This window comes from Physcomitrium patens, chromosome 16 (genome assembly GCF_059467195.1).
Source record: "Physcomitrium patens ecotype Gransden chromosome 16, ASM5946719v1, whole genome shotgun sequence".
In the NCBI taxonomy this organism is placed as follows: domain Eukaryota; kingdom Viridiplantae; phylum Streptophyta; class Bryopsida; order Funariales; family Funariaceae; genus Physcomitrium; species Physcomitrium patens.
In genome coordinates, this window is record NC_143425.1 from 12,148,445 (window position 1) to 12,176,090 (window position 27,646).

The 27,646-nt window shown below is 35.4% G+C and overlaps 2 protein-coding genes across 4 annotated transcripts; one reads left to right on the top strand and one right to left on the bottom strand.

Annotated features, from left to right (window-relative positions):
- Positions 1-312: 312 nt before the first annotated feature.
- Positions 313-3,229, top strand: LOC112293388 (bidirectional sugar transporter SWEET4). 3 transcript variants are annotated; one of them, XM_090257015.1, is made up of 7 exons: positions 396-534; positions 726-1,181; positions 1,305-1,341; positions 1,666-1,879; positions 2,012-2,173; positions 2,323-2,445; positions 2,604-3,229. In XM_090257015.1, exons 2-7 carry the CDS (start codon positions 1,145-1,147, stop codon positions 2,829-2,831), a joined length of 801 nt encoding a protein of 266 aa, XP_090113141.1. In that variant the 5' UTR covers positions 396-534; positions 726-1,144; the 3' UTR covers positions 2,832-3,229. The 3 variants fall into 3 exon arrangements, with proteins under 3 accessions (XP_024398475.1, XP_024398476.1, XP_090113141.1); XM_024542707.3 differs by lacking the exon at positions 726-1,181 and having other exon boundaries at positions 313-534; XM_024542708.3 differs by having other exon boundaries at positions 391-1,181.
- A 2,078-nt stretch (positions 3,230-5,307) lies between these two features.
- LOC112293957 (uncharacterized) lies at positions 5,308-10,720 on the bottom strand. Its single transcript, XM_024543989.3, has 3 exons — positions 6,208-10,720; positions 5,872-6,004; positions 5,308-5,741 (listed from the first exon to the last, which is right to left on the bottom strand). The coding sequence occupies exons 1-2, from the start codon at positions 9,115-9,117 to the stop codon at positions 5,873-5,875; spliced, it is 3,042 nt and encodes a 1,013-aa protein (XP_024399757.1). The 5' UTR covers positions 9,118-10,720; the 3' UTR covers positions 5,308-5,741; position 5,872.
- Between the last annotated feature and the right edge of the window lie 16,926 nt (positions 10,721-27,646).

Below are 27,646 nucleotides of genomic sequence, written 5' to 3' on the forward strand. Positions count from 1 at the left end.
AGCTATGCCCACAATGCGAACTCGCCTCACGCAGCCCATGTTGAGTTGCTGATAGAAGCTCAGGATTGACGGAGTTGGATCCTCATCAGAATCTGAGCTCTGAAGGTGCTGCTTTACTTCTCTCTTGTTCTCTCTGTGTGGTGGATTCCACGGGGTAATGGGTACTTGGATGCCGTTCCATCTTCCATCGTTCGGCGTTGTTGTGGTTGGGTTGTGAGGTGACGACGATTCTGGTTTCGGGATGGCGTTACGGTAGCCCTGCGGTCGGGGGAGAGCAGCTCATGGTAGAGTGCTGGGTTCAAGACCCGTGTGGTGATGCGACAGAGCTGCACTTTCTTTCCACGAGGAGTCTAGGAATGTGCTAGCTCTGATTGAGAGGAAGTTTGAGTTGCATGGTTGTTGACGACGGTGGTAAAGGGTCGTTTTTGTTCTGTGAGGTTGGACCTGCGGACCCCGTGACGTTTATGCAGGAGCTGTATATTGCAACTGAAACTATGGGCCACCTCAACATCAAAGATATCCTAGGAATCTTGGGTGAGGCTCGAGCCTTCTCTACGTGATGTTTCATGTTGTTTGGGTGAATCTGTTGTTGATACCCTTTTACAACCTCACCTTGCTAAGCAGCAATATCACGTTTCACATTGGGCACTACTAATACCATGATTCTATTTTGTTTTATTTTTGTGACATGTCCACTCGTTTGAAAACTGGACGCATCGTAAAAGCTGTAATTGTGTGAAATTTCATCAGTCTCTTCAGTTTCAAGACTAAATTCCCAATTCACAATGGCGGGCTTAGAAAAACACACAAGATTCGATACTTTTCTTTGGTCGTTCCTGAATATTCCTAAGAGACCGAGAACTTGCTATAATCGCACATTGAAGTCGGTCTCGGAGTATTGGAACAAGACCTGTGAGGTTTCAAGCCCGTCTGTTCTATTCATTTCGCCGTCAACCTTGGAAGAAACCCACCAATTTAGTCTGATAACGTGCGCCACAATGACTTTTCTATAGTAATCTTCTATGACGGGGTTCAGAAACTGTCTCATCCTCCCAGTATGCATTACATTATTACGGGCAATAAAACGCTAGGATAGTCCGATGTAGAATCCAGTAGATAGAGTCTTGTTCGATTATTTCTTCTTATGACCAGCAAGTTCAAGAAGGCGTCGATGGCTCAAGGTGAAACGGCATGTGTATCACTTTTGAAGTTCTAGTGATATTAATTACAGAATTCCATATCTCGTTCATTTTTCCACATTCATACTGTCAAGTAACTTTTTTATTTCTGCCGCTTGTGTTCAGGAAACATTACTGCTATCTGTTTGATTACCTCACCGATGTAAGTTCACGTTGACATTTTCTAACGACAGACAGTGCAGCCTGAAACTTGATTGTGTCTCTCATATTTGAAAACGAATCAAACATGTTTCTCATAGTGGGTGGACAGAATAATATGCAGAAAATGCTACTGGATTTTTAAAAAAGAGCCGATTTTATTCAGGCCTAAACATGCATGTTGAATCTGAACTTGTAAACAGTAGTGCGCATAGAAATTGTCATGCATACGAAGCACCACGTTTTTGTGAGCCTAGAAATATACATACATACATATATGCATGAGTGTTCGCATGTTGAGTGTGCGAGTCTCTTGTAACTTCTACAGTCCCACCTTCGTCGACATCGTCAAGAGGAAGTCAGTGGGAGACTACTCTGGCATCCCCTATATATGCACCCTTCTCAATTGCCTGCTCTGGGTCGTGTATGGCCTCCCGGTGGTTGAGCTTCAAGTGTTAGTGGTCACCATCAACGCAGCCGGCGTTGTGATTGAGATGATATACATCGGGTTATATTTGAAGAATGCGCAGAGAAGCGTCAGGGTAAATTCGACAATCAAAAACGTCTTTTTACATAGACATCAGTTCCTGTGTTGATGTTAAATAAGGACGATCCCTAGACAAGTTAATGCTGATTTCGACCTGCCCTTAGCTGCGTTTTGTCTGTGACCGCAGGTTAAGGTGATGAAGGTTTTGCTAGCAGTTTTGATCCTGTTCACTGCGATTGCGGTGCTCGTGTTCGTACTCATCCACGACAGAAAGACCCGCAAGCTTCTTGTTGGGACACTTTGCGCTGTATTTGGAGTCGGAATGTATATTTCGCCCCTTGCAGTCATGGTGCGCCCTCTTGTCCCAACAATCTTCAAGTAAACTGTCGGTTGTTTGAAGAACTGCTCTACGATAAATTGCTTTCTTTCTTCCTTTCTCTTCCTCTTCTTTTTCCTCAATATGGAACTTATCCAACTTTCTTATGCTTTGACATACAGAGGTTGGTAATCTGGACCAGAAGTGTTGAATATATGCCTTTCTTGCTCTCCCTGTTCAACTTCATCAATGGACTCGTTTGGTTTGGCTACGCGGTTATTGGCCACCTTGATATCTTCATTGCAGTAAGTCTCCACACGGACTCCCACCTGTGTAGCTAGTTTTAATGTTTGCTTCCGCTATATGTTAGTAATCTCACAACAATACAAACCGGATGATTCATTGTTACCTTGAAATCGTCATTCATGTTAACCACGCTCCATTTGTAACTGACTGGTTTCAGATTCCCAACTGCCTCGGTGCTCTGTCTGGTGTTGCCCAATTGTCACTCTATGCTTACTTCCGACCTGCGACACCGACAGTTCGTGACCGGAATGAAGAAAAAGGCAACTCCATGAAGTGGGTCTCGAGTTCCGTGTCCATCCTGGTGGAGCAGAACGACCATCCTCCCTTAAATCAACCTTGTGGATCTATCGAGGCTCTTCAAATTTGCGAGAAAGCGAGCAACTGATGACATTATCTTTGTTCAGTCATCCTGTTCTGTGATACTGAGCTCGATGTCTCTGATTATAAATTAATGGATTCTGCCAGTGGATGATGGACAAGATTGTTGATAGCCTAAAAGAAAACAAGCCTATCAATTTCATGACAGCACATGAAATTAGTTGTCGGTAAGGATTAGAACTTACTGACAGTTGCTGTCTGCCTGCTCATTGACAGCCATACACCGACTTTTTGTAACGATGAGATTTTAGATGTTCCATCGTTGCCTACTGTGAATTCAATGTAAGTCTTACAGTATAATTTTTCTTTTCTTTTTTATTTATTTATTTATTTTTCAATCCAACTTTGTCTTTATATTTTGCAAGGTTATGATTTAGTTGATGTATGCAAACAATAAAGTGTACAAGTTTCTTAAATTTGCTCTTTAAGTTGTCAAACGTTTTTTGTTCCTATATCTTTCATGGAATTTAATTCCATCTTTCAGTTTTTTGATTTAATAGTGAAATTAAAGTAATTTTTGATGATAGGAACTAATGAAGGAAAATGGAACAGATTATGTATATCTATATCTATATCTATATATATAATTCTAATACACAATATTTATACTTTATTTTTGAATATTGCAATGCAATGATAGTTATCTATATATATACTTAGGTTGTTTTGTAATATGCAATATAAAGGTAACACAACTATCATAAATATGTCTTATAATTATTGTCATCAAATTGATGGTAAAATGTTGAATAACAGGTTTAGAAGAAAAAATTTAATAAATTAGTAATTTACAAATAGATAAAAATTTAATGCCTTTTCTACCTATTGTTTACCTAAGAAGAATTTATTTGCTTGCGTGGATAATACCCATCAAAGGAACCAGATGGAAAGACATTAATGAAATAATAAATGACGAAATAAGGAATAATAGATGATATTGCCACAATTAACGGAGACATAGCTCAAGATCAAAGACTATTTATGGATAAAAGAAATACAATAATGATAGTTGAGAATTATCACAATGCATAAGCTAGTCTTAGGCAATAGCTCTGCGAGGTAGAATAGTGCTGAGCCAAAGACCATATAATTCTAATTGAATTAATAAATAAAACTTGTTTTCCAATCATCATGTCTTTTGCATTTGATTTTACAAGGTGGTATCTTATGCTTGCTCATAATTTTAAAAGCTTAAGTAACACTATCATTGAAGTGAGGTTTTAGAAGAGAATATTATTTTTATATGATAAAATGTGTAGAGGCTTAATATAAATCAATTGAGTATAAATGATATGTTGCATAGAAGGATAGAATAATTATATCTATTGCAACACTATTTACAGTCTTGTCGTTTAGAAGTGTGAAATTATGTTGGATACAAAAATTGGCAAGTATTTAGTTGGATAGTAAATCCAAAACACCATGCACTTCCTAAAATGACTTATTTCAAGTTAATTGATTTTTATCTCAATTTTTTTGTTTTTGCTATAGTGGATGATTTTTTTGAAGTTTATCCTACTCTCTTATGCTTTGACATACAAAAGTTGGTAATCCAGATCCAAAGTATTAAATACATCCCACTTTTTTTTGTCCTTGTTCAACTTTATTAATGGACTAGTTTGATTTGGCCATTTGATTATCAATTACCTTCATATCTTTATAACAATAAGTCTAATTCATTTAACAATAAGTATGTATTTTAAATATACATTATTTAGATTATATATATATCTAAAATTATGCTTAGATTATTTTGTAACATACAATATGAAGTTGACATAGCTATCATAAATATATCTTACAATTGTGACCATTAAGTTGTTGGAAAAATATTGGATAATGAATTTATATAAAAAAATAGCTAGCAAATTATCAATTTGGAAATATGTAAGAAGTTGACACTTTTCCTACTATTGATGTTGGATGTATATGAAAGAACATTATTTGTATATGATTAAAAGTGTATTGGCTTGATTTAAGTGGATAAAACAAAAATAATAGGTGGCTGAGATGAATAAATTAACCATGCACATTAAGACATTATTCACTTTCTTCTCATTGACAAGCGTAAAAACTATTCAATTTTTATGAAGATTACAAATGCAATACACCATGCACTTGATAAAATAAATTCTTTGTCATTTGATCTTGACTGCATAATTTTTGTCATTGTTGCAATAGATGATTTTTTTTTAAAGAATAAATAAATGAATGGTTATTTTAATGCATTTGTATCCATTAGGGCATTCTCTTTACAATTGTCACTGTGAAGGTTTTTAAGGTTGCTATACTCTCACAGTGGAGTAAGGTAGGTCCATGAACCAAAATGACTTTTGTGTCATTTGATTTTACACAAAATGACTTTTGTGTCATTTGATTTTTCACAAAATGACTTTTGTGTCATTTGATTTTACACAAAATGACTTTTGTGTCATCTGATGTGCATTTGTATACACTAAGTCATTGTCTTATAGAAAATGACATATTATAAAAGATCTAAAGATCGATAAGAATTAAAAAGAAAAATATTAAAAAGATTGTCTAGTAGCACAAGGACCGTAATTCTTGGCTTCACGAACACTTTTTCTTTAGTTTCGTCGCCGTAAAAGAATAGCGGTGATTGAGAAGGGATTTTTCCTATCAGTGGTGTCATGAGTTCAATATACTGATCCGTGTTGATATGCTTGAAACGATCCTCCATGATTCCCGACTAGCATGTCCCATGCTTACGGAGTACTGGGGGGTGAAACACTATTCACATTTACAGAGTACTAAACAAGTTCTCGTCTGTTGATTCGTGTGCACACAAGCTTGCGGGGAAAAGACTCGTCTAAGAGGCTTAGTATCCAAGAGCTGGTTCCACAATGTCGCTTCATCACCTCTTTTGAATAAATCTTAGCATTCAGAAGCATTTCAGCTGCAAAGAAATCGTTGTTAAATTAGATCCATGAATCAGATGGTCGTGCAAATTGAGCTTCTACCGATGGGTACATAGAAATTCTAATTTCAGAAAGACATGAGTGTCTGGAGAAAATGAGATTTTGTACATTAGACGTGGGCCGATTTGAAATCAAAAGGTGTAGGTGATTGTTTTTCACGAAGTATAAGCCTAGCAGGTTCGATCGGCTGGTGACGCAGTTGTCTGCAAAGAGCGCGCCTGAAAATTTTGGAGACTGACAGCTGCTCGAAATTTTCACATAGCCAAGATAATGCTTGTTAGCATGACATTATACGAAACGACACACAAAGGAGCTATTTATCGATGAAGAAGACGCATCGGAATCTCATATCCACACATGTAACCAAGCTTTAAATCCTTAACCTTCAAAGAAACTCATTCAACAGAGGGACAATTCCTTGAACCGAGACCCACAAACACTGACCGTGAAACGGACGCGTCGGGGTAGTTTGGGAGGGGCACTCTTAGTGAGAGCTTTCCTTGGAGTTCCTGAACCTTTCCGCCGCTGCACCACGAGATTTGCAGGTTCTTCCTTTCCCACGGACTGCATCGTTGGTGAGTTCTTAAGAACAATTGCCTCACCTTCGCTACTCACATAACCACTCGAAGTTGAACCTCCCTGCTTGTCAAGAAGACCAGTTTCTTCAACCAATGCTGAGGTTGATGCCTTCCTTCTTATCTGTGCCGAAGCCTCATTGAGCTCTAAAGATTGAAAGTAGTTGACGAGAGTGGCCTCTGGGCAGTGTGCTGTGCCTTTCAGCTGAGAACTTCTAAATTTAGAAGTATATTTGCCAGTTTTAGAGAGCTTGAGGAGAGAACCAACGTCATTAGAAGCTCCTTTCGACCTATGACCATCATGTTCTCTTGCAGAGATATCCACCGCAGTTGGAGCTAAGGCCGGAATCAATGTAAGTGGAGGCTCATCGGAAACCTGAGGATCAGGATGATGAGTCATGCTGTTCATAGGGCTCGAATATTCAGAGAGATCCTCTTGAATAGATCCGTATGAAGCGCTGGCGCTAGATTTGGACACCGATTGTCTAGAACAGTTTCCAAAATCTTCGAAGTCTCGGCTTGAAAACATAATGTTAGACGCTGAAGTCTGGGCACTGCTCTCGTCAGGACCACACAAGATGCTTGTGGGGGACGAGGGCGCATTGAGATGGCTGTTCTGTATGCACGAAGCAGAGTATTTATCCTCTGAACTGAACAAATTTCTGCGATTCAAAGTCGTTGAATTTGTTGACGGTAGTGGATCAATCAGTGACATATCGGAGCTGCTAAAGCTTGAAGTTTTCTCCTTGAAAGACTGTTGACTACATGATTTAGACATTTTGATCTGGCATCCTTCGCGAGGAGTCGAGCTGCAGCGACCCACAAGACCATGTCGTTTTCGACGCTCCGCTGAACCAGGGGCTCTTGGAGGAAGCTTTTTACTAGAAGCATGCTTCAACAATGTTCGCTCACCTCGTTTCCGATGTGCTGGCGAAGAGGTTTGTATGCAGGGAGCGAAGAAACCTGCGAAGGGGTGGGAAGCTCGAAGCTCGCGACTAAAGCTCTCGGCACTACAATACGACGAAACAGCAAGCCGAGGAGGTAGTTGTAGCAAATTAGGACTTCGTGCTACTATCTCCACTTTGGCTTTCCCTGGAGCATCCTCCCACTCGAAAGGCACAGAAAATGCCGGCGAACCGTTATGCATACTTGGTGTGCTCCAGGGTGATTCAAACGCCTTCACCAAGAATCTTGCCGCTGCAGATCCGTCGAAGTCAATGTAGGTGTCTCCTCCATGTATACTATACCTTCTGCTTGACCGTTCAAAACCAGCATTTCTTAAATTCCCTCTCAAATATGCTTCGCCGTAGTACCTATGGCTGCCAGTCCGCCCTGCGTCAAGTTTTCCAGTACCCGGGGAGCTTTGTGTCGATGAACTTCGTATGTGGGCAGTTCCTCTTCGGGGAATGCCATCCTCCGTCACTTCCGTGGAAGGTTTTTCTTCGGACTTGTGCGAACCTGATTGAGCTTCTGCAAAATTACTCACCTCAATGCTTTCTCGTGAAACCCTTCGAGCTAGCATACGATCTGCAGCGTCGGCTATGGTCTTGGGTATACCTGGCTCCTCCTCCCACTTGAATGGAACCGCAGCCAGCACAGATGGGGTGTGGTCAGGAGACGAATTGCTGACATTGGTCGCCTTGGGCCTCTGCGCATGCTTACGAACGGCAACCACCTGCTCTTGTATGGAACCATTATTTAACCTTGACGTCGGAGTGGACAGGTTTTCTAGTGAGAACTCTGCACATCTACGAGGACTACCTCGATGATCAGATGAAGAATTCCCCTGTAGCCTCTTTTCTCCAAGGTTAAACGTAATCTCTAGCTCACCGAGCGCGTTCTCTTCAGCCTTGGATTGGAATTGGCTTGGAATCGGGTGCTTCTTATTCACTGAGGTGGGGCTGCTCTTGATAATGCCGTTGGACGATGTTGGTTGACTTGTCTTAAGCCTTTGGTCATCTTTCCCAGCGGCCTTTCTAGTGTTCTCTTTGTGGTATTTTCCAGCGCTCTCTTCCACCAGTCTTGGGCTAGACGGATGAGCCTTCAAATCCTTCAACCTTCTAAGAATCTCACCTCTTCCTGATGAAGGTGCGACACGCAAAACGATTTTTTTGCAAGCTTCAACCTGCAACTTATTCAGACGATCTCCTAATTGCGCATCACATCCTTGTTCATCATTAGCAGGTGCACTTAGCAACGCGACAGATTCGGTTGAGTCCAGAAGTTTCTTCAGCTGTCTTGGTGACTTTAGATGCCCAGATTGGACTCCAAAAGATTCCACTGTTCCGTTTCGTTCGGACGGAGGGCTTCCACCTGGATTCTCCGCCAAGATCCTACATTTATCAATCTTCTTTGTATTGGTTTCTCTGCAGCTATGTGCATCCCTCTGCAGCATTGTCTGCAAGCTGTCGCTACATTGTGAGTCCAACGGAAAGAGGAAGCTGCTCGCCCAGGCTGCAATTTCCTGCCTACCCAGTGGCCAGCCTGCAGTCTCTCCGACCCTGATACTCACCTCTCCGTTGAAATCGCTCATACTATGACCGACTTTGCTACTGGGTTGTGGGTTTGAGGCAGTGTGAGATTCGGACTTTGCACCGAGTCGGTGACGATTGGAGGAGACAGGATAGAGAGGAAGCTCTCCATCATCACCGTTCAAGTCACCAGTGTCTGGAGGAACTCCAGCATGCTTGACCCTACAAATGCGTTTATCATGAACGCGAGTTGCTTCCTTAACAGTGCGGTGCTTGCCACTGCCAGTGATCCCCCTATTTTCTCCCATCAGTCACCCAATCACTCTTTGAGAATCATACGCGTGAAATGCGCTACATGTAAACGATTCGCACACTTACTAAAATGTACACAGACAGGGGCAGTAACAAAACCTTTGCATTGCACTCAGTCCGGATCCAAGAAAATATTCAATGAAATTTCACTCGCAGGTACGTAGTAACGTTCTGACAACCAGTAATGAAATCTTCTACTCGACGGCTCAATAGTCTTCGATGTGATCACTAATCTTCTTTCGAATGCACCTGATCAAACTCTGTATTCGTTAGACTGATTCGAACCGCTAAGCTTCGACAGCTGATGACTTCATCCGTGAGCAAAGAACTAAGCGAGCGATCTAATTCGAAAACATTGCACTGCACTCGTTCACTGCATGACTTGCAGTAATCAGGAGCACCGCAAGCAGTACTGTGGTGAGAGCTACTGCTGTGGGGTTCGTACTCTTCGAGCCTCGAAGTCAGTACGAATAAAATCAGTGTCGGTGGCATTCGATGGTAAGGCATTCGATGGTAAGGCATTCAGATGTCGATGTCATTTCTTTCACGGACTCGAAACCGAAAAGGAAAGTCGTGCTATCTCCTCGATGGTCCGAGCTAATTAAACCCGCGCTCACTCACAAATAATACCAGCTAGTGGTGGATGGACGAGGAAAATCTCCCGCATAATTCTGAGCACATATGTGTATGTACTGACATCTGCTAGACCTATTTGGCGTCCACAAAAGTGCATTTTACCGGCATATCCTCCAGCAACAGAATGAATTTACCTCCACTAGCCTTGCAGTGTCCAAAGGTTATCTTCATCCATGGGTGAGTGAGAGTGGAACCGATTCTCTCCGGCCCTCCTCCACTGGTCCGTGCGAAACGAGAAAGGATATTTACACACAGAAAGATACAACGGAAAGTTATGAAACACTAATTGGCCGGTGACCGCAAAGCCCGCATCTATATGCCAACAAGCACCACCCACTAGCAGCACCCTGGAGCATCTAGCTGTGGCAGATAGAAGGAAGGGAGAAAAATGCCATTGCTGCAGCTCTAGACTGTCGCGATGGAAGTCAATAGAGGGGTATTTTTAGGTGCGTCTCGGCGCGATGCCGGTGGCTGGGCCGATAACCACTGTCCTCGAGCTCCGCGACGCTGCATGGGTGGCGCCAATCCGCCTGAGCAGTTTGGGAGATTGGACATGCAGCTGAAGCAGCAGAAGCATCAGCAGTGAATTATTTGCGTGGGGCACTGTCGTTGTCTCTCCGCAGCAGCCGTGAGAAAATCGCGTCTGCAATCCAACTGCAGGGGTGTCGAGATGGATGATTCCAGATCGGTGGTTTCATCGCAGCGAGTTCTACTGTCCATGGCTTTTGGCTAAACATGCATCATGGGTGCCTCAGAAACACTGACGAACATTCCTCCTGGTGTGGCGTTGCGCATGCTCATCACACATCTTCGCGACCAAGTCCACCGTCATCTTATGAGCCTCGAATCCTTGCCGCATGAATGCCGCCGCTCCCTCTCCCTCCCTCCGTTCGTCCGACCCGTCTTACTTGCGTGACGACGAGCACGGCGGTGTTTTATATTGAAATAAAAGTTATGAAATGGTACCATTCAATGCTGTCTATGAGATTGCACACCAAACAATACCATTTCTTTACCAGGAGAGAAAACAAAATTTTACTTTTCTTTACTTTAAATTAAAAGTGATACATACTAATGTCTTCCATGTCCTTTATTAGTGAAAATTGAGTGTTCATATTATTTAACGTAGAAGAACTAGAACTATGTCCCACATCGAAGGGCATGTGGATACGCCTTTGAGAAATTACAAATCATATGAATTTTTATATTGTAACTCAAACTTAACATTACTCGATTTTGGTTCAAAAAATAATATGCATAATTTTTTTGTTGTAGATCATGTTTGATAATTTCTATACTATTAGAAACAAAAAATAAGTTAATTCAATAAATTGACTTAAAATAGCATGTACGATAATATTTGTGCTAAAATTGGTAATTTTAAAATTTGAATCAAATTTTGTAATATCACTTTGTTCATGCATTTTGATTTTGTTAAGCTTATATTCAATATATTCTACATATTAACAAATTATCAACCATTTTAAACTCAAGTTTAAATAACATAAGAAAATATTATTCAATTGAAAGATTTTTTCTACAAAGTTTGTTTCTTCAAATAATTGTATGTATCTGTGTAAACAGGTATGTATGCATATATATATATATATATATATATGTTTATGATTATTCATAACCAAAAAAGCTAACAACACAACCATTTGATGCAATTGGTTGGATTGTGGTCCACCAATTAAACAATTATCCTCAATGCTTGAATGAATAAGAAGGATTGTGTAAATGAGATGCTTGATTGTGTTGTCTTTTGGTGTAAACAAGGATAGAAAAGAAATGATAGTTGTTCTTCAATCAAGATTTCAAATCTTCATATGTTTAAATTTAATTAGAAAAATTCTTTTGTTTTCCTCTGTTGGTGAACAAGTTAACAGGGTGTTAGGAGAGTAAAGTTATGGTAAATGTAGAAACTAAAATAAGCAAACAGACAAACCAATGAATTAAAATCGATGCTGAAAAGGAGGACCTCTACTCTAAGGAAGGTTCTACGGATTGGCTAAATTCCAACTCCACGTCACCAACCAATCAAACAATTTAACTTGCATGAAAGGGATTTTCAAAAAAGAAAAATGCCAAAAGGTCAAAGGAAAGGAAGATAGAGGGAGGGAGAAAGTGTGAGAAAGGGCATTGATGGCGGTGCATCTTTTGAGGGAATTATATCAACATGGATTTAAGGGTCTGACTAGTAATGTTACCATGTCATAGCATTGACTAGTTGTGTTGCAATGTTATGGGATTGTTTCTTACAAGGAAGGACTGGGTTACAAGTCAAACTGTTTAGCAGACCATTTGGGCCATGCATTTTTGGTTACTATATTTAATCAATTGGTCACTTTGAGGAGAAGGAGGTTCTTCATTAATTTCAGTTGCTTTGATAACATAGAGGTTGGTAGAAGATACCATGCAATGATATTTCATAAGAAGACAATCACCTATTGGTGTGGATGTCTGTATGTATACACACACACATTTCACCAGTTTTGATATGAGCAGGATATTTATTAGTAGATGCTAATATGTGTGTGTATATGTCTGTAAATATACATATACATATGTACACACAAGGACTCACTTTTACTGTTATTCTTGTTTATTTTATGGTTGAATTAGGTGGTTTGGTTCTTTGAAGATTGTGCTGATGTTTTTAACACACACACACTTATATATATATATATATATATATATCGATTTAGTATTATTATTTTTTGGGTAGGTAAATATATGACAGATTTTTGTGGAAGTACAACTGATAAACATTTATGACTTAGACAGCTTTATTTGGGTGATTCAACATTTTAGTGTTTTAAAGATTTTCAAAGTGAATTTAAAAAAAAAATCAAATCTTTGATGTACATATATACCTACATATATCGGTACATTCTGGAATTCATTTTAGTGTATCTGTAGATTGTAGTAGTAAAATAATTTATTGAATCTGAACGTGCTCAAAATACAGATGTGTAAGTGTAATATGTAATTTTTATTTTTATTTTATTTAGATTGTGAAAATTTTAAGACATAGAAGTTTCAGTGAATCAAATCCAATGAACTTTATTTACATGTTCTCATAATTGATTAAATAGAAGCAATAATTTGAAATGATTATTGTTATTATTATCATATCTTAAAAAATCATGGAAAAACATAAATAAAAAGTTATAGTTGATATAATCAAGTTGCATGTACATTGATAATTTCTGAAAATTTCAGTTTTTGAATTATAAAAAATGGAATATTTTAGTGAAGTTTAAAGCAACTTGTACATTTCTAATGAAAAAAACTTCAATTTCTTGAACTTTTAGTTGTTACAGTTGTTGTTTTGAAAATCAATTCATTCATATGTAGTAATATAAACATAAATAGAACATTAAATAATAAGATTATATATATATATATATATATATGTACATACATACATACATACACACACACACAACAAAAAAATAAGCAATGAATTCCAAAACAAGTGTGTACTCTATGTTATAAGATAAAAATAAAATTTAAATGCATAATAAAAATGCCTCAATTTAAAGTTGATATTTTTTTCTACATGGTAAAATTTAGCAACTATTTTTATTTTATAAATAAATTTTCTAACAATACTCATTATATCAATGACACTTTCAAAAGTAAAGTTTTTGATGAATTAAAAATGCAGGTTACATAATTGAATAAATCAGCAAGAACCAATAAGGATCACTTCACATAGTTATAGAAAGTTAATTTTAAGTTGCCATTTTTATGGAATAAGCTTGCATCTATAGAAACTTATTGCAAAAAAGTATATAAAATAATAAAGGAGATGATTCATAGAAAAATTCATTAGAGAATATGTGTGACTTAATCTCCTATTAAATTGGTCATTTATTGATATCTCTTTTATTGACCTTGAAGTTTATAAAGAAACCTAATTTAGAACATCCTATTTCTACCATCTTCTCCACTTAATGCCTTCTCAAAGAGAAAGAAAGACTCCAAAGATTCAAAAAGTGAAGAAGACAAACTTGAATGCTTCATGTACATCATATTAATTTTAATTAAACAAAGTCTACTAGCCGTATAAGTCAAGTTTTATGAATCAAAGCAACTTTAAGATTTTTTTAGAGTATCTAAAAAAAATTTGATCTTAAGAATAAATATGATCTTATTATATTTAAAAAATCATACATTTAAGTTACTAAATTAATTTGAAATAAGTAATTTAAAAAAAATTAACTTCTACTTAATAGTAAAATTTATCCAAAGATTGGTAGAAATCTTTTTGTCACAATGAGACTATACATCAAAAAAATTAAAAGAATTTTGAATAAAAGATTGCATTCTATCACCAATTTCAATGCCAAAGGATTGACTTTTACTTACAAAGAAGATTTGCTAATGGTAGATGTGATATAGAGGTCAAGACCACCATTAGGATTTTTAACAACTAGAGCTATATTTGAATCGGGTCTTTTGAAAATTGAGCATATAAGTAGAGTTTTTGGATTATGGCTTGATTGGAGCTGATTTTTTGTGTCAAAGTTGAGTAACTAATTTGTTGCCACTAAAAGTGAGATATTAGACAAAGCTTGTTACTTTATCAATTGTATATGGAATAATATGTTATTTTTATTAAATCAAATCTTACAAAATATGATTAGTTTGTGAACCTCTAATATCTATATCCAGAAAGCCTTGATCTTAGTATTATATCCAATAAAGATGTCAAATTTAGTTGAGACTACAACTTATTTAATTGATTTTTTTTCTAAATATAAATAAGATCTAAAATTAGATAAAAATGAAAACTTGAGAGATTTATTTAAAAGTTTTTGGAAGGATGCTACTTGATTTAGTACTTTTTTATGCAAGTAGTTGAGTAGAAAATTGGTAAAATTTTGTTCTATTTCCGTTTGCTCAGTTTGTCTTTCATGTCCTATTGTATTTAGTTTTACTCAATTTTATTTTGGTTTATTTTATCCTATTTTGTAATGAAGTTTTATGTTGCTGTGAAATAGAAGGATCTTGGGTTTTTCAAATAGTCTAGTCTTGATTTATTTGTATCAACATAAGCATTAGACTCTTTATTTTTGATAGCATGTCCATAGTCATCATCTAATTCAAGGTTAATTATTTTTTTCACACTGTATATTGTATTAAGGCTACCACAAACTATTCTTAAAAAGTTAATCGGGAGGTGAAAAGATATCACAATAGTGGAGTCAAGTGGAGAAATTATAGTATGAGAGATATGGCACAACAATTCCAAATGAAGGCTCAAATACAACACCTCTTAGGCTAGATAGCTACTTTGCAAGAAAAAATAGAAGCCTCGAGGATAAGAAAGTTGACATTTTCTAGGTTAAAATTGAATAAGTCTAGTACATACTCAGGAACTTCACGACAAGAAGTTGTATGTCAATGGCTCTTCAACATGCAACAATACCTCCAACTATTTGGGACAAATACCATTGAAAGAATTATATATGCAACCAACTATTTGAGAGATGCGGGAGCCATTTGGTAGCAACATCCAGTTCAAAGTAATGGAACTAAAGGTGGATTTTGTAACTAGGAGGAATTTGACACTGAGTCTAGGAATCAAGTTCGGCCCATCAATGTATAAAAGATAGTACATAGTTAGTTGGCAAATCTTATACAAGCTAGGTCGATGCAAGATAATGTCTCCTCATTCAAGTCCTTATGTCTTCAAATTGACATTATTTTGGAGGCAAAGATGATAGATCGTTTTCTGTGAGGTTTGAAATGTGTAGTTTAGCAAGAGATGGAACTAAGGGATTTACAAACATTCAAAGAGGCAATTCAGATTGCAAAGAGGGTTGATACTATAGATTTTAGAAATCATGGAGTAAAACTTATAGTACGAAGTCTTATGTTACTATCTAATATTATGGCACAACAATCAACGCCAATAGAGATTGATGCCTTACAAGGATCATTGATACTATCAAGACAACAAATATTGGTACAAAAAAGATTGTGTTTCTATTATCTGGAGCTAGGCCATCAGATCGTAGGTTGTTCAAAACATCAAAGTACAAGTATCAACACGATAAGATAGGTCACAGTCTCAAAATTCACCAAGCTGATAATAAGTCAGACTAAAAAAATATGGCTCTCTAGTATAAGCGTCGGAGGCTAATACTGGGGTAGCTATTATCTTTTAGAGACAAATGGCATAACTTTAGATAACTATAAAAAGAGCCAATTGATGCATCTAATGCAACTATTAAGAGGACAACCATGTTGAGTATTTGTAGATTGTGGCTCTACAAAAAATTATATCTTAGCTAAAATTACCAACTTGCTTAGAATTAAAATCAAAGAAGTTAAGAGAGGATGTATATACTTTGCAAATATAGAGAGAATATATTAAATGAGATGTGTGAAGATAAAAACTTCAAATTGACAAACATCTATGTCTTAAGAGAGAGATTCAAGGTGACAAAGCTAAAATATGATGTTATCTTTGATATACCATGGCTAGAGATGGAAAATAAGGAAGTTGATTAGGTAGCAAAGACAATCTCTTTTAAAGATGGAGGACACAAGGTGACTCTTTGCACCTCCACATCAAGTGAAGAGAGAAGATAGCTTGCAACCAAAGACTTACTTGTAGTAATAATCTTTATGAAGAAGTAACAATAGCAAGAGAAATTGGTATATATATATATATATATATATATATATATATATATATATATATAGTGATTCCAAATATTACATCAATGGTAGAAAAGACAACCTAAGGGATGGAATGGATAGAACAACTCATAGGAAAATATCAAGATGTCTTTGCAACCAACCTACTAAGTGGCGTACTCTTGATCGAGGTTCCTCCTTTCAAATAAAACTATTGCGTGAAGCCAAATCAACAAGTCGACCAATTTATTGCTTGGCACCAAAAGAACTTAAAGAACTATGAAAGATATTGGAGAAACTCTTAGAAAAAGGCCTCATTTGAGAACCATCGAGAGCAATTGTACTCTTTGCACCTAAGAAAGATGGTGGACTTTGCCTTTGCATCAACTATCAAAGTTTCACTAAATAGATTGTTAAAAATACATATCTTTTTTCATGTGTGGATGATTTTTTTAACCATCTTCATACTTCAATCATCTTTAGTAAATTGGATCTTCAAAGGGGCTATTGGCAAACACCTATTGCAAAAGAAGATGTGAAAAAAATGGCATTTCGTATGTATTATGGATATTTTGAATGACTAGTTTTATCCTTTGACCTCACCAATGTTCCAGCCTCTTTCATGGGTCACATGAACAAATTGTTTCTGGACTTTTTGAACAAGTATTTAATCGTCTTCACTATTGATATATTTGTATATAATAAAATCTTTGAAGAGCATGAACAATACCTATAAGAAGTGTTTACTAGCTGCAAATTAGTCACTTCTTTTACAAGCAATCAAAATGTGAACTTTGGAAGTTGAAAGTCAGCTTTTTGGAGCATGTGGTGTCTTCTATAGGCATACATATGGAGCAAGATAAGATGAAAGCAATGGAAGATTGGCCAACTATTAAAGATGCTTTTGAAGTTTGCTCGTTTTTAGGTCTTATTCGATACTAATGCCGTTTTGTTTGATGATTTGTTCACATTGCTGCCTCATTGACAAATCTATTCGAGAAGAATGTACCTATTTGAATAGAAATTAGAGTAGCAAAATGCCTTTGATAAGTTAATGGAGGTATTTATTATTGCTCTATTATTGCAATCATATGATCCTAATCCCCGTTGTATGCTTGACACTCATGTTTTGACTTTGCTATTGGTGTGGTCCTTTAACAAGACTTTGATATGGGTCTTCAACTTCTAGTGTATGAATAATAGAAGCTCAAAAAGGTAGAGCGCAATTACTTTACATATGATTAAGAGTAATTAGAGATTGTACATCCCACAAAGGTGTGGCGATATTATCTTTTGGAGAAGCCAATGGTTATTTGGACTGACCATCAATCCTTGCTACATGATTTACATCTGGAATATTTGAAATTATAGCATCATCATTAAGAAGAACAATTGTAGCTTTTTGATATTTAGCTTGAGTACAAATAAAGACAATAACATATTGTATAAGATAATTTATCACAAAGTCTAGACTTAAAAGATGAATCAAAAGATAAGACAAAAGTTACTACCATTAATAGTATCATTTTAGATCTAACTAAAGAAATAGAATAGAAGAAAGCTATGCAATGGGATGCTTATTTCAAGATGGTTAGCGATTGGCTAAAGGTGGGCAATATATAATATCCAATCTATACTTTTGGTGATGGCTTTCTCTATTTTAAGAAGTAAATTTATCTATTTAATAATACTAAATTTCAAACACATATACTTCAAGAGGGACATGACATCCTAATATTTGGATATTTGAGATGAGAGAAGATCTTAGAATGGATCTCAAGGATATGATTATGGATAGGTTTGGATTATGATATTCAAACCTTTCTACGCTTCTTTGAGTCATGTCAATGTAACAAAGCATACAACGCAACATCATTTGAACTATTGCAACCAATTTTGCTACCTATGATATATTGAGAGCAATTGACTATGGATCTCATTATGTGTTTGCTATAGACACTTCATAATTATATTGCAATTACTATCTTTATAGATCAATTCTTGAAGCAACTTCAATTTGCCATAGTACGCTTAGATATTGATGCTCCAATGCTTATACATATCTTCTTTGATACTGTCCTTGAATTACCTTGTGTCATTATTTCAGATCAAGATCCATGCTTCACAAAAAGTTTTTGAGAAGTCTTGTTTAAGATATTACGTACATGATTTACCATGTCTATAGCCTTCCATCTTTAAATAGATGAGCAAACAAAGCGTACAAATTAGACCTTAGAGGATATGCTATAGACGCTTATTGTGGTTCATTATAATGATTGGGATAAATACTTGATATCCTTCAACTTTGCTTATAATGATAGTATCCAAGCAAGTACTAGTCATTCACCATTTTTTCTTACTATCGGTTAATATTTAATTATCCCAATAACTCTTGATTATTCCATTGATATCAACAACATGACAACGAAAGAATTTATATAACAGCTTATAACGGCTTTACAAGAAGCATGATACCACCTCCTTACTATACAAAATCAAGAGAAGTAGTGTGTGGATAACGATCGACAATACAAGACCTTTTGGGAGGATAATTAGGTGATATTTTTCAATGCCAAATTTTTGTTGTTGTATTACGTGTTGTCTTATTTAGGAATGCACCAGGCACCTAGCTGTAGAAGGTGAGGTTGTGTTTCACAAGTAACCAAGAAATCCTAGTAGGTTTCAACCATATGAGAAGAATATAATCCAAATTTTAATTCAAAAGTACTAAAAAATACTCTTTTTAATAGCCTTAATTATACATAAATCTCAATTACCTTATTACTTTCATATTTAAGTAATTTAGATTTTACTTATAAGCTCCAATTCTAATCAGTGAGCTTTAACAAGCTGTAACTTCTAATTTGACCTTCTACTTGATGTAAATTTTTTCATACAACTATCAATGTAAATCTTCTATATGCTCAAGAAATTTCAGTCCAATCCAACTTACAAAATGTGAAAAAACCTCCAAAAATTGTATTGATGTCACCCAGTTGCCAACTTGAAAAGTGAAGCAATAATCCAATTAGTGATTTTTTCTTCTTCAATTGTTAAATTTAACTCAAAATTGGTGTGCAGATTGACCTTTAAGTCTTTCAATACTATGCCAAATTTTACCTTGATCTGGCTAATAGATCTCTAGATATCATAGAAATCTTATTCAACTCCAAACTACCAACTTTCGAAACCCTCTTGTGCTAAATACTAGATATCTCTAAACCACACTATTATATTATTACGAAATTTTATATATACTTAGCACATCTAATAATCCAAAAATATCAAGTTTTGAACTATAGATGCTACATCAATTGCATGAACTAGCCAAAATTACTAGCCCTAATTATATTTATATATAACCCAAATTACTAATACAAATCCTAAGTTTAAATAATAATTACTAAATTTTCAAAAATCCTAAAAAAACAATCCTTATGCCTTTGGAAAGAGCTTTAAGCTAGCTTTCTAATCTTAACCTTTGATCTTTGAATAAAATCCTAATTTATCCTAAGTAGTTATTTTATTGACCAAAGATCTGATTTCAATCCTGACTCACAAAGAGTCAATCCCTAGATATCAACCTAATCTATCTTAAGGATTTTTTTTACCCAATCCTACCCTCAACTTAATCTTAGTATCAACCATATTAACCATTTATCTCTTCTATCTTGATTTTAATAATTTATGACCTTTCTAAGGTAATAAAAATGTTTCTATATCCTAGAAGGTAAAAATGCTAACTAACTTTTATCTACTTGCTATTATGATAAGAAAATAGGCTACAAAGCTTTCATAAAAGCCTTATAAAAATATTTTAAATTCTCCTTGAACTAATATAATAGAGTATTAATTAAAAAAATTATTTTTAGTTATATTTTTACCATCTAATTGTATCACAACACGACACCACTTGGAACATCAATCCAAATCTAAAAACTAGCACCTCAGTGGCATCGACCTATCCGCATTTTTGTAGTAATTTTTAATGTCATGTATCACCTTAAGCTTCTTTTATATATTCAAGTCTATCTACTCTTCCATATTTCATAATTGAAGGAATTTCATAATGAGCCAAAGCACTTTTCAGACTAACATCAATCACGACCACTACCACCACTACCAATTATAATTGATTACCAACAAGAATATGAAGTGGACAACATTTTAGAGCCTCGCTACCTTCGTCATGGCAGAAGGTGTCTACAACTTCAGTTCTTTGGAAACGTTATCTATCACGACATACACATGTAAGCTAGTAATTACGTATATAAATATGTAGAAAAAAATAAAAGTAAATAAAAGTAAGTTAATTCTATAATATCTTCTAAAAAAGCTTCTTAGAAGCTTCATAGATGCTTCTTTGACTTTATAGGTATTTATAGTTAATTTTTAGGTTAAAAACTTGGTGAACAAATTAATCATGTGCCACACATATTGATAGCTTGAAAAATAAGCTAATTATGTAGCCTACATGTAGAAAACGTGTCTTATAAGCTAAGACATGTGTCTTGCAAAGTCAACACATATTAGAGGTTTAAGAGAACATCACCATGTAGCTCCTAGTTAAATAGTATATATAGAGGTAAGAGTGAAGTCCTCTTCATTCTTCTCAATTGATTTCTTGCTTCTAATCTAGTTTCAAGAGTCTCAAGTTTTCTTGTCCTTTGATAATAAGCCATTCCAATTTCTTTTTAATATACATATTATCTTATTTTTATTTTATAACTTTCTATTTGACATAGATTTCATTGATTTATGCATCATCTTCTAGTTCATATCCTTGATAGATTGACAAGAGTATACTTACAATATCAGAGCTTTGTCTTATCTTGAATAAGGGTCAATTATCCATTTTTCATGATTAGACATAAGCCTATTAGAAGTTGCGGATTACCCTCTTCTAAATTGATATTTTTCTTAGTATTTTCTTTGTCTTCAAGTCCTTTCTTCTACTTATCTTGAGTGATATAAGATATTTTTTTAAGTGTTATTATGGTACACCTTGTTAAAATGAAGAGTACAATGGCACAAATCCAAGAACAATTGAGGGAATTAATACTTACAATGCTCAACTTAGCTTACCACCACAAGGATCAATAAAAATGGCAAGAAGTGAGGATATAGAAATGATTAGAGCTACTTCAACATCTACACCAAATCATGTTCCTCTATCCATGGCAGAACATCCTTCAAGTCTTAGAGAACCAAGAGTTGCCATGTCGAAGAAGTTTGATGGTATAAGATCCAAATTTCAAGGATTTATCAATGAAGTATAACTTGTGATTGAACTTCAAGCTCAAAGCTATTCCATTTCAGGATTACAAATTAGAATCATAAATACACTTCTTTCAAGTTCAATACTATTGTGGATTTTATCTTTTCTTGAATGACAAGATCTAATATTGAATAATTTAGAGGCATTTTTGGTAGAATTTTGGTCCATATATGGAAAACATGATGCAATTCATGTTTCAAATAACAAGATCTATATTTTGCAATAGAACAATCAATCTATAATATTATATATTTCATAATTTTGATAACTTGTAACTAATACTAAGTGAGATGATGTTGCACTTTTTAGCCAATTTTTCTATAGATTATAATATGAAGTAAAAAAATTGATGCTCAGCTTATCTAATCCTCAAACATTAAGTCAAACAATTGATTTTTCTATCAAATGCGACAATCAACTTTTTGAATTTCAATTTAAGAGTCGCTCAAGTAGGCCTCAACATTACTATAATTCAATAGCAATAGCAATATCTCTTCAAGACATACATTCTGAAGTAGAGGATATGCAAATTAATATGATATGTTTTAAACTACTTACTGAGTAAGAAAAGAATCATTGTTATTAAGAAAGATTTTTCTTATATTGTAGAGAACCTAAATATATTGCTCAATACTGTTCAAAGAAGTGACAGAGCTACAAAATCAAGATCACAACTATCAAAGAAAATAATGTGTTGAAAAAAACATTCATCGAACTATAATAGAAACCATGCGGTTGAAATCTTATACAATTTCTAATAAAGGTCCTATCTTCTCCTAGAACCATCTTCTTATTTTATAATAGATGTGTATTTAGGACCTAATAATTATAAAGCCTGTGCCTTGATAGATTCCAGAACCTCAACTTGTTTCTTAGACTAGAATTTGTTAAAAGTTATAAAGAACCATTAATACAAAAAAACAAACTTGTTCATATAGAAATCATAGATGGTCGTCCGTTATCTTCTACAGATGTTACTCATGAAACACTTCTTATAGATGTAGCAATAAATGGTCATAGTAGTTGCATAATCTTTAATATAGTTAGATCTCCTTTTAATCTTGTGTCAAGGACAAGAACTCGATAAAAAGAAATTCAGACAAGTGAGCCTTCACTCAAAGAAAAGTAACAAAATATAAATAAATAAGTATGTATATTGAAAGAAAAACTGGAATGGCTATTGCTAAAAGACAAGAAAACTAGAGACCGTTGAAACTAGACTAGAAGCAAGAAAGGAATTGACAAGAGTGAAGAAGGCTTCACTCTTGACTCTATATATACCATCCAACTAGGGACTATGTGGCAACGTTCTATAGGACCTCGAATATGTGTTGACTTTGTAGGATACATGCCTTGACTTACAAGGCAAGTTTTTCTACATATGGGCCACATAGTTAGCTTAATCTTCAACCTAACAACATGTGTGGCACATGATCAACTTGTTGATTACGTATCTAATCCAAAAAGTCAATTAAAGACACCTATGAAGTGAAAGCAGTATCTATAAAGCTTCTAAGAAGCTTCTATATTAAATACTATAGAATTAACTTACTTCTATCTATTTGTATATGTAATTACTAGCTTACATGAGTATGTCCGTGACATTATTCTCCCTTCTAGGGGTGAGTTCTACGAGGAGCAGTCATCATATGTTGAAGAAATCTATGATGTGACGAATTGTATTTACCACCTACTCTGATCTTTGTTCTCTTCGAAGATGATTGATAGGGCCTCTCAACCATCGGTAGTGTCCTATACCAGGGCAGGAAGATCATCTAGTTATTTGATCATTGTTGAGGCCTTCATAACTTCTTATGAATAGAACATTTGGAACACCATCAGGAGTTGTTCCTACCTCTAGCAAAATCACCAAACATCGAAAATTCCTTCCCAAATCGTGATACCAAAAGCGTTGTATCTCACCATCAATTCAAGGAAGAATATGTCATTCTTGAAGATCTTCATCTACATTTTTTCATCTTGAAGGTTGTCACAATCATAATGTCTCGTCCGGTAAGTCAACAAATAAAGGCTCTTAAGCCGAATTCATTGGTTGTTGGTTCTCCATCTCTTGAGCGTCACAACTACAAAGAAGCTACGAATAAGGATTGAAAGTAGAATTTTATCTTGCCTAGATGTTGTTTCTTTTATAAAGAAGGTTTTTATCTTGATTTTGATGAAAAGCCTCCACCGCCTTTGCTGCATTTGTAAGATTATTTATTGGCTCCCATGTGCGTTCACTAATACCATATCTGCGCCAATGGACAAGATATTTAAATTTATTATGGCGTCGCCTTGAATCTAAGACTTCTTCTACTTCAAACTCTTCATTATTGTCTACTTCTATAGGAGGAGGTGGAGCTTGTCATCCTCTTGGTATGTCCACTGTCTTATATGGTTTAAGAAGAGACACGTGGAATACATGATGGATTCTCATTGACTTCGATAGATGTAAACGATATGCAACTGGATTGATTTGTGTAGAAATAAAAAATGGTCCAAGCCTTCGATAGTCCAACATGTCACAAAGATGAGTGGTCTTGATATTGCGACAAAGTAGCTATACCTTATCACCAGAGAGGAATGGTGGTTGTTCCTTTCGATAGACATCCGCATTGACCTTTTGTTGTTCTTGAGTCTCTTTTAACTGCGCCTTCATCATTGCATGTAGCTCTGATAAATGAATCGTTAAATCTTTTGCAGAAGGATTATTAACTTTTGAAAAGTCAAAAATATCAAGTCGTGGATGATAACCATAATTAGCAAAGAAAGGTGTTTTTTTAGTAGAAGAATGTACCATGTTATTGTAAGTAAACTCTGCCAATGGCAAAAGAGTTGTCCAATCATCTTGTTGGTAATTAATGGTACATCTTAAATATTGCTCCAAAACTTAATTAACACGCTCCATTTGTCCATCAGTTTGAGGATGGAATGCGGAAGATAGTTTTATATCCACTTTTAGAATCTTGAAAAGAGTCCGCCAAAATCTTGATACAAATTGAATTCTCCTATCTAATATAATATCCTTGGATAATCCATCATAGCGATAGATATTGTTAAGGAAGAACTTAGCTGTTTCTTCACCTGTGATAGATTTTTTACATGGTATAAAATGTGCTATCTTGGTAAAACGATCTACTATCACGAATATAGAGTCATAAGAACTTGAGATTGGAAGATCCATGATGAAGTCTATAGAAACAGAAGACCATGGTTGTTCTAGAATGGATAATGGCTGAAGAAGTCCAAAAGGTCGATGATGAGAAGTTTTTGATCTTGAGCAAATATCACATGATTGTACAAAAATTTTAACTGCCTTCTACATTTGAGGCCACCAAAAATCCCTAGATATCAGCTCCTAAGTCTTATTATATCCAAAATATCCTGCTGCTGAAAAGTCGTGACGAGCTTGAAGAACACGTAAACGTGCTTCTCCTTCTGGAATATATAGGAGTCCTTCGAAATAGAGTAGGTTATTTTTGAACTCGAATTTAGAGGAATCATGAGATTTAGAAGAATTATTCTTGATATCATGAACAATAGGGTCTGAAGTCATACTTAACTGGACTTGCTTAAGAAAAATTAAATCAACAGTCAATGTTGATTTTATTGCTCGAAGATGAAATTGCTTTGGCTTCAAGAGAACTGTTCTTTGTTGCTCAAAAGCTACATCTCCTTCTTTTGGTGTAAGATAAGAACATCTAGACAAGGCATCGGACAAACCTTGTTATTTTACTTGCTGATAAGTGATGATGAACTCGAATCTTGATAAAGACATGCTCCAACGAGCTTAGCGATGATTTAATACACGTGTTGACATAATATATTTGAGGTTCTTGTGATCCATATATACGGTGACTAGACTAGAAGCGCCTTCTAGATAATGATGCCATTCTTGAAAAGAATCCACGATTGCAAGAAGTTCTTTGTCATGGATCTCATAATTGATTTTTGTTGCTGAGAATTTTCTTGAATGAAAGGCTACTGGATGAAGTTTGTCATCTGTTTCTATTTGTGATAAAATTGCACCCAGTGCAAAGTCTAATGCATCTATTTCCATAAAGAATGCTTTGAAAAAATCAACACGATACAAGATTGGTGCAGAAACAAACGCTGTCTTCAAAGATTCAAAAGCAACTTTCGCTTCTTGATTCCATTGGAGTTTGTCTTTACAAGTCAAACATGTAAGTGGACCTGCAACTCCAGAGAAGTCTTTGATGAAGATCCGATAGTAGTTGACAAATCCCAAAAAATATTGGACATCTCTTACCGTTTTTGGGATCTTCTAATCTATAATAGTTTGAATTTTCTTAGGATCCATCATAAGTTCATCATTTGAAATGATGTAACTTAAGAAATCGACTTGAGTAGTGTGGAATACACACTTTTCTATCTTAGCATAGAGTCCTGCATCTCTTAATTTTTGTAACCCATGACAAACATGAAGTTCATGTTCTTTCGGATTCTTAGAATAGATGAAGATGTCATCTTGATAATAGACCTCAAAATCGTCCAAAAACTCTTGAAAAATATCATTTATTAGATGTTGAAAAGCTGCTGATGTATTTATAAGTCCAAAAGGCATGACATTGTATTCAAAATGTCTATACCTAGTTCGAAACGTAGTCTTCCATTCATCTCCTTCTTTGATGCATATTAGATTGTATGCTCATCGGAGATCTATTTTTGTATAGATCTTAGCTTGATTCAGCTGATCAAGAAGTCCAAATATTAAAGGTAGTGGATACCTATTTTTCATAGTAATCTTGTTGAGTCCTCGATAATCGACACACATCCGCAATGATCCATCTTTTTTCTTCACAAATAGAATTGGAGCTCCTGCCGGAGACTTAGAATGGTGTATGAAATTCTTGGCTAGATTTTCTTCAATATACTTCTTGAGTTCAGCCAACTCATTTTGTGATAAACTATAGATTGGTCCGAATGGTGGTTGTGCTCCTTCTTAAAGGTCAATTGAGTAATCATAGGGACGATGTTTTGGGAGTGTATTTGCATTCTTTTTTTCAAATACATCTTAAAGTTCTTGATATTGGCTTGAAATGCTACTTGAAGTCTTTTCACCAGTAGAAACAGGTGTGGCATAAATAATATATGGTGATTCTTTCATACCAGCATAGAAGAAAGCTTTTGCACCTATAAATATGGATTTAATTGAACTGGACTTATGACTCTCTACTTGATTAACTACACTGTTAGTTATACTTTTAGAGGAAGTAAGAGTTCAAAAAATCTAATCTATTTGAAGGTTGTATTTTTCTAACCACGATAAATCTAAAATGACTGGATTAGAGGGAGATCTAATGATATTAAATACTACAAAGCTATTATGACTATTGATTATTACTTCTATAGGAAGGATTTCATGAGTAATATCTTCAGAAGACAATGGACGACCATCTATGACTTCTACATGAACAGGTTTAGTTTTCTTTACTAAAGATATGTTATGTCTTTTAGTAAATTCTTCATCTTAGAAATACGCCGAGGCTTCTGAATATAATAAGGCAGAGGCTTTGTAATATTTAGGTCCTAAAATAATATTTAATATAAAACAAGGAGAGGGCTCTCAAGAGAGAATAGGATCTTTTGTCATGAACACAGAAATACAGACTCGAGATCTAACAATAAGTTCAAGAAGAACTGACAAGACTAGATTAATTAGATGAATACAAGAATAACGCCAAAGAGGTGAGCTAGAGCTCCAAGAGATGTGTTGTCGAGGCTGAAGAACTCTTCAGCCTCGATTCCAATATATACTTCTATTTAGGAAGCTTCTCAAGTAACTTCTACCAACTAGGAAGCTTCCAGAAGGTTCCAGAGACTTGCTTCTAGAAGGTTCTAGAAACTTATCTGTAGAAGGTTCTAAGGACTATATTTCTAACATCTTCTATCAACTAAGAAGCTTCTAGAAGGTTCCAGAGACTTGCTTCTAG